This window comes from Sinohyriopsis cumingii, chromosome 18 (genome assembly GCF_028554795.1).
Source record: "Sinohyriopsis cumingii isolate HCF-2022 chromosome 18, ASM2855479v2, whole genome shotgun sequence".
Classification (NCBI taxonomy): domain Eukaryota; kingdom Metazoa; phylum Mollusca; class Bivalvia; order Unionida; family Unionidae; genus Sinohyriopsis; species Sinohyriopsis cumingii.
In genome coordinates, this window is record NC_142978.1 from 51,794,732 (window position 1) to 51,811,579 (window position 16,848).

General features: G+C 36.1%; 1 protein-coding gene across 2 annotated transcripts in view; it reads right to left on the reverse strand.

Annotated features, from left to right (window-relative positions):
• The window catches only part of LOC149776640 (splicing factor 3B subunit 1-like), a 67,256-nt gene that overhangs the window by 26,109 nt on the left and 24,299 nt on the right, over positions 1 to 16,848 (reverse strand). For both annotated transcript variants that reach the window (XM_089941150.1, XM_089941151.1), the window contains 3 exons: positions 8,210 to 8,688; positions 3,938 to 4,138; positions 3,028 to 3,129 (listed from right to left, as the gene is read on the reverse strand). In XM_089941150.1, the coding sequence (XP_089797276.1) occupies positions 3,028 to 3,129; positions 3,938 to 4,138; positions 8,210 to 8,688 (782 nt within the window). The remainder of the gene's footprint in view (positions 1 to 3,027; positions 3,130 to 3,937; positions 4,139 to 8,209; positions 8,689 to 16,848) is intronic.

The following is a 16,848-nucleotide window of genomic DNA, read 5'->3' on the forward strand; positions in this document are numbered from 1 at the left end:
ACTCAATTTAACTAATCTGCATGTCTAACTTCTGCCAAATGATCAGGGAACCCACAAATTCTACAACTGAGTGCTGTATTGCATTACTTTCATGTTCTTCTTTATAAATTTGCGAAGTGGCGACTTACCTACACTGGCAGAATCTTCGACTCGTACCAGTGCAGATAGAAATGGGATGTCAGTGATCAGCAAAGGTGAGTGACTTTGACCACAATGCCACCCACATAACAATAATGAACAATAAAGATCATGATATCATGTTATAAGGTTTATATGTCTGAATGATTAACCATGTTATGTAGCATGTAACTACATACCATAACCTAACAGCCAGTGGGCTTTCTGTCTGCAAGTTTTGACCCACATGAAGGTATAGAACAGCACCAGCATGGAGGATAGACTTGCAAATTTTATATCTATTATATTTTCCATTTCTAGCAATCATTATATACAATCAGCAAGTATACTGCCTATCTATATCCCTATATACACACCAGAGGATGCGAGTGTTCAAGATTTCCTTGCTTGAACAGTTCCTGTTTTGACCAAGCTGATTCTTTAGACGGTTGTCAATAAGCAAGATTAACTAGTCATTTGCAGGGACTGACACATTACTTATCAAAGTGAATTTCCAAGAATCCATGAAATCAGACCATTTTTCCTTCAAGCTGCTGAGTGTTGACACATTCTCTGATATTCTTGGGAATCAACAAGATTTTCATATTGAAGTGAAACCTGGTACATTTTCATTTAGGACAACTAGGCTTCATAAGAAGACTTCAACTGAAAACTCATTGTCAATGACTTTCCATAGAAAAGGAATAGCAGCAAGATGGCTTTACAAATGGCCACAATAGTGGCTATTTTGGATCCTTGCTCAACAATTTCAGTCAGAACCAACCTGATCAGATAAGAAATCATTGGCTGAAAAACCCATGTCAATACACTCATCCAAACAGATGGAGAAGCAATAAAAACATTTTCAAGATAATGGTAATCAGATAGCACCAGTTTTATTTTGGAGTAAATAGACATCATAAGAAGTCTTCTTGTGAAAAACTCGTCTTGTCAATATGAATTCAATTTAGGACTATAAACAACAAGATTTTTATACAAGATATTTATGATTCCTTCAGTTTACAAATCTGAATCCACAGGCAACTGAACAGTTTGAATAAATCCAAGGCTGCACTGACATATCAAACTGAAACTGATAAATCTGTGTGGAATTACAGATTTTATAGTACATCATCTTAAATTGATACCAGCACTATCCCAATCATATTTTGATAATTTGGTGTTTTATGGCACAGTAAAACAAGTAGGTTATTTAGTGCCAAGGCAATAGGAGTGAAGTGTTTTGCCAAAGGAAAATGCCATGGTAGCCAACCTGGGCTGACCTAATGGCAGGATACAGGTCTGACATGCTAACCATCCAGCCACAGTGCCTCTGTCCAAATTATTATGTGTGCATGCAAGATATGTGTAGATAAAAAAGTAGATACATAGATTGTCAACCTGTGAAGTGAACGTAGATAACAATATGTTAAAATGAGTTTCAAGCATATTAAAAAGAGTGTTGATAATGTTGTTGTTGTGGGTTTAATGCCATTTTTCAGCAATGCAATGCATAGCAGCCAGTATATCTGGTGGAGGATGAACCAGGAAAAGAACAGAAAGAACTGACCTACTGTAGGCTATTGGCAAGCTTTCTGACATATCCATGTTGGCAGATCCATCAACTCATACCAATGCAGACAGAAGTGAGATGTCAGTGATCGATAAAGGTGAGTGCCTTAACACTCAATTTAACTAACCTGCAAGTCTAATTTCTGCCAAATAATCAGGGAACCCACAAATTCTGCAAATGAGTGCTGTATTGCATTACTTTCATGTTCTTTATAAATTTGCGAAGTGAATTACATACACTGACAGAATATTCGACTCGTACCAGTGCAGATAGAAATGGGATGTCAGTGATCAGCAAAGGTGAGTGCCTTAGACCACAATGCCACCCAAACAACAATAATGAACAATAAAGATCATGGTATCATGTTATAAGGTTTATATGTCTGAATGATTAACCATGTTATGTAGCATGTAACTACATAACATAACCTATCAGCCAGTGGGTTTTCTGTCTGCAAGTTTTGACCCACATGAAGGTATAGAACAGCACCAGCATGGAGGATAGACTTGCAAATTTTATATCTATTATTTACTCCATTTCTAGCAATCATCATATCCAATCAGCAAGTATACTGCCTATCTATATCACTATAAACACAACACAGGAGGTAAATGTTCAAAACTTCCTCATATAACTGGTTCCTGTTTTAATCAAGCTGTATCTTCAGACTGTTATCCAAGTTAATACACAAATTCCTTGCATGGATTGACGAATTACTGAACGAAGAGACTGTACAGGAATCCAAGAAAAAAAGACTTCTTCTTTTAGCTGCAAAGTGTTGAAAACATCTCTGATATTCTTCAAACAACAAAGATCCTAATCTGCCATAGCATAATACACCTGCAGATCAGGGTCTAAGTTGTTTGTGTTACTGATTGCACCTTAAAGCTGCACAGATCCAGATATGCCAGTGCATTATGCGATGGCAGATCTGGGTCTGTGCAGTTGGACTCGACTTGTCTCCCAATAAATCATGCGCACCAACCACACACGGATATCTTAATAACCACATATCTCATACCTTTTATGTACAAGTCTATCTCCCATTTAGACGAACTGCATTAAACATAAATTGCAAGCAAGCCATAAATACTGGCTACATCAACAAAATTGAGTATCTGTCCTATTGTACTTGTACAATACCTAGGATACAGTCTTGCTTCATGACTAGTCACAGTAGCTTTAAAGTAGTCTATTTATTTCATAGAATGTCACAACAGTTCTACAGTATCAATAAATTCTAAATGTACTACAGAAAATCTGAACCTTATTTAAGTACACAATCATTCTCATGCAGATTCAATAACTTAATAATTGTTACCGACTCAAAGACTTACTTTTCTCATGGGTGGTGTTCCATTCTTGATCTTCAGCAACAGTTTCATAATCTTTCTCTCTTTCTGTTCCTCAGGTGACAAAGTTTCTTCATCCACATCCACCTTTAACAAAAAGGTACATATTTTTAAATTTTTTTCTTTGAAACAATTGATGATGGAGTCAAAGCTGTCATTAAAAGGTTTCACTCTTCAGTATCTGTTCAATTATACCAGGATCAATTCTGCAAAGCTAACAGTTCACATCGATTATAAAGGACTGACATACAGCATACTTTCACATGTAACTTTTCTAGCATTTCCAATTCAAATCCAGCCTTTTATCCATGCAATGCAGTTTATACACTATCCATTAAAATGTAATTTAGACTGTGATTTAAAAACCTCAACATTAACCAATGCAGGCAGTAGACAGAATGAATTCTCTGTTAACTATAATGGCTGGTTTCATTCTTTTTAACTACAACGACTGGTTTCATTCTTTTCAACTACAACGACTGGTTTCATTCTTTTCAACTACAATGACTGGTTTCATTCTTTTCAATTACAATGACTGGTTTCATTCTTTTCAACTACAATGACTGGTTCCAAACTTCTTCAATAATCTATTCTATGACTACCATGAATAACTGGAATATAGGACAAAAAATATCATGACTACCATTTTTTTACGTATGCAAAGTCATGGAAAATGTCTTCAGGAAGGGCATAATTAATTTTACTAAAAGTAAAACAACTTTCAATATTTTAAATGTAAATTAATTTTCCTTTCCATCTTAAAAGTGCCCTTGCTTAACTCTTCTAATGCTAGATTTACTTGTGAATAATTATCCTCCGGCAGAGGATACCTTCAGAAAAATTCCATGAATAATTAAAATAGGATTATTCTATAAACAGTGAATAGATTGCATACTAGTAGTTTATCAAAGTACTGCATGTCATCTGGTTTCATCATAGGGAGGTTCCCTTTGGGTTGCATGTCCACTATCTGGACCTTATTATCTGGGGTCTGCATCTTGAACCCTGTTGGAGTCCCCACCATTGGGGTTGGAGTGGCAATGAGCTTCCTGGCTGGGGTCCTGATGGGGATATAGCCTGCTGGAGGTTGCAGAACCTGTAAAAGATATTTTTCTCAAAAATGAACAATGTATATCCATTGATACTTACACCAAATATATCTAATGCAATTATTACATTAAGAAAGAAAACAAAAAAAAAAAGAATTTCTACAGAGCCAAAAAGACTACTATGGATGAAATAGTACATGCTAACACTGCGTTTAATTGTCCTCTGTGCAGGCACTAGTACTGATCAACAGGTCTCAATGGCCTGAACCTTATGTCAGGGTATATGGCCTTGATCTAAAGTTTCTGTGCAGCAACCATTATTTTCTTTTCAGACATGCCATGCTGATGACAATAAGACTTTAGAATCTAAATGTTTCTTTACAGAGCAAGACATCTGCAAATTGCAGTCAAGGACGTTACTAGAGAGAAGATACCCTCTTCTTAGCAAACGACACTGAGCGTTGACCTTTTGACCTCAAAATCAATAGGCCTCTTCATCAGAAATGCTGCCAGGATTTTACCTTAACGGGGATCTCCCCTCTCCACCACCAAAACGGGGGGGGGGAATGGCTTTAGATAAGAGGAATGGCCATAGTTCACTATTTACCAAAGACTTAAATATCTGCTTCTCTTTCTTTCTGTACGTTCAGTTACTGAAATAAAAATCATCAAAATATATCCCCTCTAGTTGTATAAACAATAACCTGTTGATCGTTTTTGAGCTTAATATTTCTCATCTGTGTATGAATATTGTTCTATGCTGAGAACCCCCTTTCACAGAGTCTGTCTGAAGGGGCATACGCATAGCTAGCTTAGACTACTTACAATGCTACATCGCTCTGTAGCACAAGTTCCCTTAGTGCAGAATTATCTGAGTAAAGAACCTATATACAAGTTAGGCCTTTCTTCATTTAATTCTGAAATACTAATGAACAGGTGCTTTACCAGTGTATAGTCTGTTCTTTTCCATTAAGCTTGTGCACTGGACTACATCATTACCAGGCCCAAGATCACTCACAATTATTTCCTACAACAATTTCCCAGCTCCAATAATCTAATATACTCCAAACCTTTTCAAGTCAATGTCATTATTGCTATTATCAGCCAGTATTTGCTTCATGAATTTGTCATCTGAAGATGAACCATGTTAGAAGTCATGTCATTCTGGGTTTTCTGGATAGCCCATATTTTAAACAAACATTTGTAGTTCTTCTTTGATGAATGCAACATTAAAAATATGACTGAATGCCTGATCCAGGACCAAAGTGTGCCAATCAAATTACTAATGACAAGTGCCAGGAGACCTCTAAAGGCAGCACAACATACATTTTATGGTTTCACAGCTATAAAATAAATGCATGCTGCACTGAGCACAACTTTGAACTAAATTGTGGAATTTCTCGTGAACCACTTCTTTTCAATTGCACAAACTATTTTTAAAAATGTTCTGTTATTTGCTGACTCATGTGCCCTGGCCACATCTCTGTTCTGTACCTTAACTATAAGCCATCCCCAATCTCTGCTCAAGGTCCGTCATCTAAAGCTATTGTGCACAATTTTTTTCTTCTGTCAATGACCCTTACCTTGTGCACTTTGACCTAAAATCAACAGGGTTCATGCCCAATGTGCAATCCATCCAGAACTTTTGGTCAAGGTACATGGATAAGAACTGATATTTGCATGCATAAACCATTTTCCCCCACGCAGTCACTGTGACTTTCACAACTGACATTTTGACCCCAAAATCCATTGGCTGCTTCCGTTCCCAAATGCAAACCATCAGGGCACTGCAAATCTACTTGTCTGGATTCGATATTGTGTGATCCTGCCACAGTACAACTATCAAGACCTTTATTTAGCGTTTATTTGAACTACATTCTTCCATTCAATAAATGCCCCGTTTCTTTCATCTGTCACTTTTATTTCACATGATACACTGTCAAAGTCATGTCTTGCATTTTCTTATGCAGACATTATCATGTGAATATTCACTATCTGATCAACTTGTGACAAAATGGGAATAAATATTTATATCCTAACTTCTCAGTTACATTTGTAATTTTTGTAGGAACTCCGAACTTATGAACATTTGGTTCCTAACCAATCCAAAGGATTTGATTTTTTTGACATGCCTTTCAGAAGTAAAAGGCACCTGTCTCGATCATGATCCACCATTATTTCTTTAACAGAGCAATTGATGTACCCAAATTATGCCACCCACAGCAGTATTTATCATTTACGACTAAAATAATTATTATTGGAAATTGACCCCAAAAAATTGTACAAAAATTAAAATGGATTAAAAGTAACTGTTCTTTAATCATTTTCAATAGTTGGACAAAGATTTGTATGCATGTTGCTAATAAAAGGTGAGAATAAATAAAACATTACAAAAAGTTTGTGTGTGTGATTTGGATTTATTACGAAGCTTTTAACAATTTTTCAGTCTTATCACTACAATGTCTGCAGTGTGGCAGTTTATAGTGATGTCTAGCACTGGAGCATCATGCCACAAACGTGTAGCATCATATCCCACCCAGTCACATTATCTTGTCATCAGGCCAACCGGTCCTAACACTAACCTCTTAATACTGTGCACCTACTTAGGCAGCTGCTAGTACATGTAAGTCTCTGGTACGATTCAGCCAGCATTTGAACCAACGACCTCCCTCATCCAAGGTGGACGCTCTAACCACTTAGGACATTGGAACAGTCACAAAAGTCCCACTATCAATATTGTTGATAATGTCAAAGGAACAAGACTGATTGATACATTAAACATTATTCAAATTAGCTCTTGGTTATGTTTAATTTTTTAAGTACAGGAGTGTTTACTTGAACATCTCTGCCATTTTTTAAAAATCCAGATATTTACAAACCCTATCTACCTCTATCTATCAATCCATTTATCTGTCAATTTACTTACTATACGTGTATATCTTTACAGTTCTAACTACATTTGAATTCTAACACTTCCTGTTTTCATCATTTACATATGTATCTGCACGTACTATTAGTATCTTATTATTATTATCGGCATATGTTTCACGGTACAAAGAAAACAATTTTTTATTTTTAAAATTACTATGCCAATTGCAGAAAGTCTCTCTTATTAGATGTTACGTTATTTTTTTAAAAACTTTCTTTTTGGATATTTTGTTCCATCGACCTTAAAATATTTAGTAAAGTCCTGACCATCCACAAAATTTTGGTCTATATCTGTGAAACAGAACTACTGATATTCTGAAGTAACCATTTTTCTCCATCATTTACAGTGAATGTGACCTCTGACCTTTTGGCCCCAAAGTTTGATTAAGGTAGATGTAGATGGAGGAGATCTAATGTAATTTTGTGGAAACAAAATTTGTAACAGATGGACAAATCGACAGATGGAAAATACCACAAACCACTTTAGCTCATTTTTCTTAGCGAGCGAAATCTGCTGGAAAACATGCACAGTTGTAGTTTTTTTGCCAACAGTAATTTTGCTTCTGTTCACTTTGAATAACAGTCTTATGATACCAAAATCTTATTACATTTTGAAAAAGAACTTTCTTGAATTTCCTTGCATTTGTCTACATCATGAGGTCTGTGCGCCATGACATCAACAAACATTTCTAGTTGGTCAGATAGATGGATATAACGTATAAAAATTTTAATGCAAGCAGTGGGGAAATAAGAAAAAGAGAGTGAGCAGCTTATTGTAATACTGTCTGACAATTTGTACCTTATAAATATGTAGTAAAGCTCTTCATCTGACCATTTTACATAATGATATGTACCTTATAAATATGTAGTAAAACTCTTCATCTGACCGTATTACATAATGATATGTACCTTATAAATATGTAGTAAAACTCTTCATCTGACCATATTACATAACGCTATGTACCTTATGACCAGGTAGGAACACTCTTCATCTGACAGTACTATAACGATATGGACCTTATAACCAGGTAGGAACACTCTTCATCTGACAGTACTATATAACGATATGGACCTTATAACCAGGTAGGAACACTCTTCATCTGACAGTACTATATAATGATATGTACCTTATGACCATATGACCAGGCAGGAACAATCTTCATCTGACAGTACTATATAACAATATTTACCTTATAACCAGGTGGGAACATAGCATCCAACTCTTCATCTGACAAGGGTCTATTCCTCTCATCTATCTCTCTCTGCCACGAGTAAGCCTGTAGCTGTTCTGGGGTCATAGACAACAGATGACCTGGAGTGGGTGTTGCCATGGCCATAGCTTTTGCGCCTGTAGGTGTCACACCACTAGGAGTCATTCCACTTGGAGTCAGACCACCTGGGGTGAATCCACTGGGTGTGGTACCTCCTGGTGTATGACCACCTGGGGTTGAAAGCCCAGAAGGAGTCATGCCCCCAGGGGTCATATTCCCTGGTGTCATGTTCCCTGGGGTCAAATGGCCTGGGGTGTTGGAAGGTGTCTGTGCCCCAGGGGTCTCATCCCACCTTGACCTCCTCTTACTAGCTCCAGGGGTAGGTGTGTCTTGGATCAAATCTCCGCCTCGATCGGTTTTAGGAGTCTCTGCCCAACCAGTACCATGCCCAGGGGTATCTACAAGCAAAAAGAAATTTGCATTATTTATACAACTTTCAGCTCAGGCTTTATCACTGCTGCAAAAGTCCATCTCACATTTGTACATAATTATGACAAATAATAACAAAGGATAAATCTTGTGCTGATCTGTTACCTGATGATAAATTTACCAGGTTGGTTGCCTGGTCTTAACATGAAATATGTACTTTGTGATATCCTTAGGTATAATTTACCAGCAACCAATATACACCTTTGGAAGACAAAGTCAGCCATGTCTATAATAAATCAAAGTCATGTATTGTAATCGGCTAATTGCCAAGTTTTGTTATTTTGTGATCATTTCTGACATTTCTATAAACTCTTCATTCATTCAGATTTTTTTGGTGTGCCAGTACTAAGAAGTATTATTGTTATGAAAACAATCGTACATCCTCCTTGGTACCAGGTATGCATCATGAACACAATACTATTCTTCCCCATATTCTGAGGTCACATGATGAATTAACAACTCAAAATACCTTGAATTTATTTATTTCTTCTGTGTATCAAATTTCATGGTTTTGGGCACAATTTTTCATGACTACTTAAATTTGTGGACTGGGGATGAACTACATCAACAGAAATATCATTGTTTATGGAATCTTTAATTTGTCAAGAGGGGAAAAGATATTGCTTCAACCCAGAATTCAGTGTTTAAGGAGTCTTGAAATTTGTGGAATGGGGAAAAGATCATATCAGACCTGTTTACCCGTACATTTTCTTGTCAGTATTTTAAGCAATGCCTGTCAGTATTTTTAGAAGGCAGTCAGTATTTTCATTCAGTGTTTCTAGCATCTTAACGTAACACACATCACTTGTGAAACAGTGCACAAATAGTAGACACTATCAACACATTAAAATTACCATTATGTAATATTGCACAACATAGTGACTATGCAGTATTCTGTAAATAACTCCTAGTTTGTAAAGACACTGATATTCAGGCAACTCTGTGTTCTAGGCAAAATCTGCAGGTATTGACCATTGACTTAAACAGGTTTATATTATAGTGATAAAAACCACAAATGAATACTTCCACACACCCAAATTCTTTATGTTATTTACCTCTGTTATTTTCTCTAGAAAATCTGTTTTCTCAGCTTCATACATATCCATAACATTTAAAATAAAGCCAAATCTCTACATTTTACAAAGTTAAGAAAGACATAATACAAAACATTATGATAGAAATTGTTACCACCACCCATCCTCTCAGAACATAATAAGTTCATCTAGATAGGTGAAGGCAATCTTATTTATTTCATAAAATCTGGTATCAGCTTTGTTAACATTTACAGTAATGGATTGCTTCTAAATACCTTGTGCAATTTTGGAATCTGGGAACATATTTTTCATTGCTTCTGTTAACTTGTCAGCTGTGCTCAATGACAAATTCATATTTACGATCAACTCACATAGAATCGCCTCAGCAAGTGTTATTTGCATTTGAAGTATGTGCTGATCACTGACTTGCTTTCCCTTCATCATTGACAAAACATTTATATTTCCCTTCACTAATGATTCCAATTTCACATGATTTTCTAATTCCTTGTGCCATGAACTGTCATTCCTTCCACCATGTGCACAGGAAAAGTTCTCCTTTACACGATGGTTTAAGGCATGCCACAAAGTATTATAGACTGGTAGAAACTACTGCTTTCTATTTTTAGACTTTCCATTTTCAGCATCAGTTTGATGCTGAAAATTTCTCATCAGTGAGAATTTTCTTTGTTTAAACAATCAGATGTTGGGAATGTTAAAATCAGTGATGTGGCACAGACTGCGGATACGGATTGAAGAGATAATATAAGAAAACAAAACGGATAAAAAATCCACTTAAAAAAATAAATAAATAAATGCATCCTCAAATCATATTTTCAGATCAATGACTGTACCGATGGACTTTATTCTGTACAAATACGGACAGGTAAACAGGTCTGTCATATTGCTTCAACATAAAAGTCATTGCTCATTGAATCTTTTAATTCATGGATTGGGAAAAAAAATAAATAATTGCTTCTACATAAAATTCATTGTTCACTGAATCTCTGGACTGGAGAAAGGATCCTACTACTTCAACAGAAAATTCACCGTTAACTGAATTCTTCATTTCATGGACTGAGGAAAGGACCCTGCTGCTTCAACATAAAATTCACAGTTCAATGAAATTCCTTCAATTCATGGACTGGGGGAAAGGACCCTATTACTTCAAAAGAAAACATTGTTCACTGAATCCTTCAATAATTGGACAGGGGACAGGACCCTACTGATTCAACATAAAATTCACTGTTCACTGGATCTTTCAATTCATGGATGGGAAAGGACCCTACTGATTCAACATAAAATTCACTGTTCACTGAATCTTTCAATTCATGGACTGGGGAAAGGACCCTAATTGTTTCAACAGAAAACTCAGTTTGTTGATTCCATTAATTTGTATATGACAGCAACATTGAAATCCTGGAAAATTGAAACCATGTGAAAAAAACCTGAATCCACAGTATACATTATGTTACCTTAGGAAAAATGAACAGATGCAATGAATGTCTGATTTTTCATTCAACACCAAAACAAAAATAACTTCTCAGAATATGTCATGTTACCCAAGGTGAACATACCATATGAGTTGTGTGGGTAATATGTCATTTAACACTGAAACATAATGTACTCACAGAATGTCATGCAACACTGGAAAAGATGATATATGACATTAGTGGATGTCATTTAACATCACAACAGGTGCTATTATTGTTTAAATATACCAAAGAACAGGAGTCCCCTAAAGGGGCTTATGATCTATTGGGTGGTAAGTATTTCCAGAAATTCAAGATAAGACCATTTCCTTTTTTTAACTGTTGAAGTGTCCAAACCATCTTTGATGTTCTTCAGGGATAACAAGATTTTCTAATTTGCTGCTGTGGTACATATAATACGTGTGAGCTTGACACTGTTTTCTCATCGGACAAAACAGACATCATTAAAAGTCTTTTGGTAAAACCTCCATTTCATAATGATCATTCAGGAGAGTAATGACAAAAAGATTTATTCATTATGAAAGCCTTAATGGATGTAAGAATGGCAATATTTTCATTTAGGACCAACTATGTAATATAAGAGGTCTCCATGCAAAAATGCCATGTTGATATAACCATCCATATAGAGAGGAGATAATATTTTCAAGATCCGACTTTCCATTCATGTAGAAAAGCTAAAAACAAAATATTCAACACGGGCATTAGATCTGAACCATTTTCATTGAAGGCCAACTGAATAACGTCAAACATCTGGTGAAAACCCTACATCAATGACGTCTGTTCAAGTGGAGTACTGGATATCCATGCAGCAAAATGTTCATTTAGGACCAACCAGGCCATGTGATGAATGAGTGTGATGTTTCCTGTCAATCCTTCAGTCAGAGTATGAGTAGCAATAATAACTTAGTGCAACTATTACCAGTAGAGTTGAAAAAAAGTAGCAATGTGTGTGCAAATTAAATGACAATCACCTGAGGTTATGAATAGCATGTCAAATTTTGTTTTAAATTGTCATGTGTGTGTGTGTGATCTGGACTTTTAATGTAAATTTTTAAAAAATGCAGTCATATCACTATGATGTCTGTGGTGTGGCAGTTTACAGTGATGTCCAGCAGTGGGGCATCATGCCACAGACATATAGCACAATGTCCCACCCAGTCACGTTATCCTGACACCAAGTGAGGCAACTGTTAGAACCATTTTTTATAACATAAGTCTTTGGCATAACTCAGCTGAGGTTTGACCCACCTAACAGTTAAAGGAACAATCACAAAAGAAAGAAACAAGCAAGGGTAGTTTGACCATTAGGGGAAAAAAACAGGATACTATGGTTGTGAAACATCTGAGATATGAAGCATTATTGTGGTGATGTCCTTTTAAAAGCCTTTTCAACTATTAAGTACTACCAGAAGTGGAAATTTTCCAATGAAGATAACTACAACCTAATTGTGTGTGTGTGATTTGGATTTTAATGTAGCTTTAATAATTTTTTAGTCATATCACTACGATGTCTGCAGTGTGGAAATTTATAGTGATGTCTAGCACTGGAGCATCGTGCCACAGACATGTAGCACAATGTCCCACCCAGTCACATTATCTAACACCATACTGACCAGTCCTAACACTGAAATCTAAATGCTGAGTGCCAAACGAGGCAGCTGTTAGTACCATTTCTATAAGTCTTTGGTATGACTCTGCTGGGGATCGAACCCACAACCTCCAAAATTTCAAAGCAGACATTCTAACCACTAGGCCACTGGAACGGTCTACATCTCAATGTAATCCTTCACCAAATTTTGCATTTTGCTACACACAAAAACTGATGTCAAAGACCAGTGGATTCATACATTTGTTTAAAATTTTAACAAGACCAACAAAGTGTGTTACTAAGTTTGTTGGTAATACAAATTATATTTAGATCCCTCCAAGCCAAAAATTGCACCATGACCCATAATATTTTAAGATTTCAAATATATTGGCAATATAGACAGCAACTTTCCTCTCACATGACTGTGTATCATCAAAACTGTCATGGCTATATTATAAATTTGTAATCAAAACATTTAAATACTGCATAAAGAATAACTTCAATATTTTTTAACAAAAAGACCTTTTGCTAACACTTTATACAGAGATAAAAAATAATGATGATCCTTAATTCAAAGTTCTTCAACGCATGAAGGCAAAGTTCATGTGTACCCCACCACCCACCTAAAGTCTGTCCTATGGTAAGTAATTCAATCAGTACGTAGCCAACTGTAATTAAATATTAGCTCAAATTTATTGATGTCAAAATAGCGCGATTTAAGTAACATAACCAAACACACAAAAATTCATTAGTCTGCTACTCTGCATAAATGTTAAGAGCTAATCAAATCTATTTGCTCCCCAAGACTTAGCATACAACCAGACTGTGGCTGGAAGGCCAACTACCACTTCCATAGTAATGGATAGCTACTAAAAGGACATTTTATACCAATCTTCTCATAGATCACAGTGGGGAGCTGTCACTGGATAGGTCATACATTAAGCATTACAGATGTGAAAAATGTCTGTATTTCCTAAGTCAATAAAACTTCAAGCTCATCTTTATATCATTTGCAGTCCACAACAGAGTGGTAACACTGATATTTAATTTAATTAACTGTAAGTAAAGTGAATGTAAAACAAAGTTTTAAAGCAAATGGTTACGGTCATTCTCAGGAATATGGTGTCTGCAATAAGGGTGTCATGACTAAATTGCCAGCTCATCAGTAAGAGAGCACCAATGGCATTCAATTTACTAAGCCCAAGTATATACATCTGAGATCATGCAGATATGCTTAGAACGAAATACAGAATTATTAAAATTATCTTCACCATGTCAAATATAATATTCATGCCACCAATGTTACATTCCAAATCTGAAAAATTTTACGCCAATCTCAAAACTCTCTGAATGTATGCCCTTTGAAGGAAAATATTAGTGTTGACCTAGTTCATGACCTCATAAAAAGGTAACACCAACAAAACATGGCGAGGAGAAAATACCTAAGGTGGGTGCATAGAACTTATCTCCAGAAGATGTACTAAGATTGACCTTTGTGAGAATAGTATACCTATGGTGGGAGTGGTGCAAAGAACATACCTATGGAAGATGTACTAAGATTGACCTTTGTGAAAATAGCATACATATGGTGGGAGTGAAAAGGATTGTTGTTGTTGTGGGGTTTAACGCCATTTTTCAGCACATGATAGGCTATGCATGGTAACCAGTATTAATGGTAGAGGAAGAACCCGGAAAAACACCGGGAAGAACCACTGACCCATGAGAAGCTACTGGCAGGCTTTCTCACATACCCACATTGGCTGAATCCTAGACCTGAACGCAGAGGTGAGATGGCAGTGATCCGTAACGGAGAGAGTGGTAGACCACTCGGCTACCCCAGGAGTGAAGAGGAGAACCCATAGTGGGAGATTACTAGGATGGAGAAAAAAAAAATATAGCATGAAATGTACTAGAATAAAGAAAAACATACCTAAGTGTGAATAAATGTGTACTAGGATGGAGACTGGTGGTTGAAAAAATGCTACTTTTAGCAACTACAAACATTGGTGCATACTGTAGTTGCAACAAATCATAAATTTAAAGATTTATCAACAACTGATTCTTCCAAGCAAATGGATTCTTTAAGCAACTCCGGGCATTAAAGTAACTGTTATGTATCTCTGTATTGTTTGTAACTCTTATTACATGGCTTTATCTAATTTGTGTAATTTTTATCCATGTCTGTAAATTGTACAGAATATCTTTAGTTAGATTTTGCCTATGTGACTTTAGTGTGTTAAGAGTGAAAATTACATAGGATCTATGAATGTTTATTATGTGTTGGCAATTATTAATAATAATCTTAATAATAAGACTTAATGGCACCTTTGTAATAATTTCTTACTGGCTAATGGTTGGTTCAACATTTCTAGAAGAATTCAGAAACTTTCCATTGATTGGGCTAAATCACATGAATAGGCAAGGTTGAAGAAAAATTATTAGGATCTGTCACATGGGGTATGCTCTGAAATTTATTCACAATATAAGGAAAGAGCTAAGCAATTAGATTCATTCCAATTTTTGTCATACTCATTTCTTGTGTTCCTTTTGTAAGTTTGCACACTTGTTTTAAGCTGTACTAGATTATTTGAGAGGAAAAATTTCTTTGGACTGTTCAGTATAAATAGAATGTGCTTATTATTCAGGAACTGTTGTGAATTATTCAGAGTTGTGGATGATGCCCTCTTGACAACAGAGTTCTTGGTGGACCAGTACATTTCTGGTTATGAAATGTGCATACAGAATTTTTCATCTATTTAGGCTTTCATAGAATTTTGTCAGAATTTTTTAATATTCACTTTATAATACTGTTAAGTTCCTCTTACATTTTCATTTATAAAACTTTGATAATTAAATTATTTGTTTTACATAGTTTGTGACCACAGTGTTGTATTCCCCCTAGCCACAAAAACTTGTACCCAAGAAAGTAAATGTGAAGTCACAATGTTCTGGTGTGGTGAAAAATATATGTCTGGAGTGGAAAAAAATATTTAGAGAATGATGGTGGTGTGGTGATTTCATATGATGTTTTTTTTTTAAAGGACCAAGATGGTGGTACTAAAATATGTATGAAACGGGGTGGTCATGGTGCTGTGTGGGATCATAACACTAGGATTTGTATGATGCTCAATGAAGTTAAGATATATAGGGTCAGAAAAATGTACATGATTTTGCCTCAAAAGTTGTGTGAGTATGGTTATTATAAAGATGTGATGTGATACAAAATAGAAGACTCCAAGAGTTGACACATGAGCTGGAACACTACACATGGCACACTCTGGGACTCTGTGAAGTTAGATGGAAATCCCAAGGAGAACACCAAACCGAAGATGGGCATATATTATACTATAGTGGAGAGTGTGACAAGTCCATAAATGGAGTAGGCTTCCTTATAAACAAAGCCATCAAGAGATCTGTGCTTGAATGCTGCCCCATATCTAGCAGAATCATTTCCATTCGTCTGAAAGCATCTCCCTTTAACATCACAATTATCCAAGTGTATGCTCCAGCTACCAATCATGATGATGAAGAAATAGAGGAGTTTTACAACAAACTACAGGGTATTCTAAACATGGTCAGTAAAAAAGACCAAGGAGACTGGAATGCTAAAGTTGGCAAAGATGCTCTAAAAGACTGGGAAGTACACTGTGGACCTTCTTGCAATGAGCTTACCAATGAAAGAGGGAGATGGCTGCTCGAGTTCGCTAGCTACAACAACTTGGTACTAGCCAACACCCTGGGACAACATAAAGCTTCATGATGCTGGACACGGCACTCACCAAATGGAACCCATCACAACCAGATCGACTACATACTGGTTCAAAACCGTTACCGATCTGGCATCAACAGAGCAAAAACAAGGACATTCCCAGGTGCTGATGTTAGAAGTGATCACGACCTCGTGATTATGAACTTCCAAGTGAGGCTGAAGAAAATTAACAAGCCAAAGAACACCAGGCTCAAATTCAACCTTGAACAACTGAAGGACCCTAACATCTGCAAGTCATTCCAAGCCAC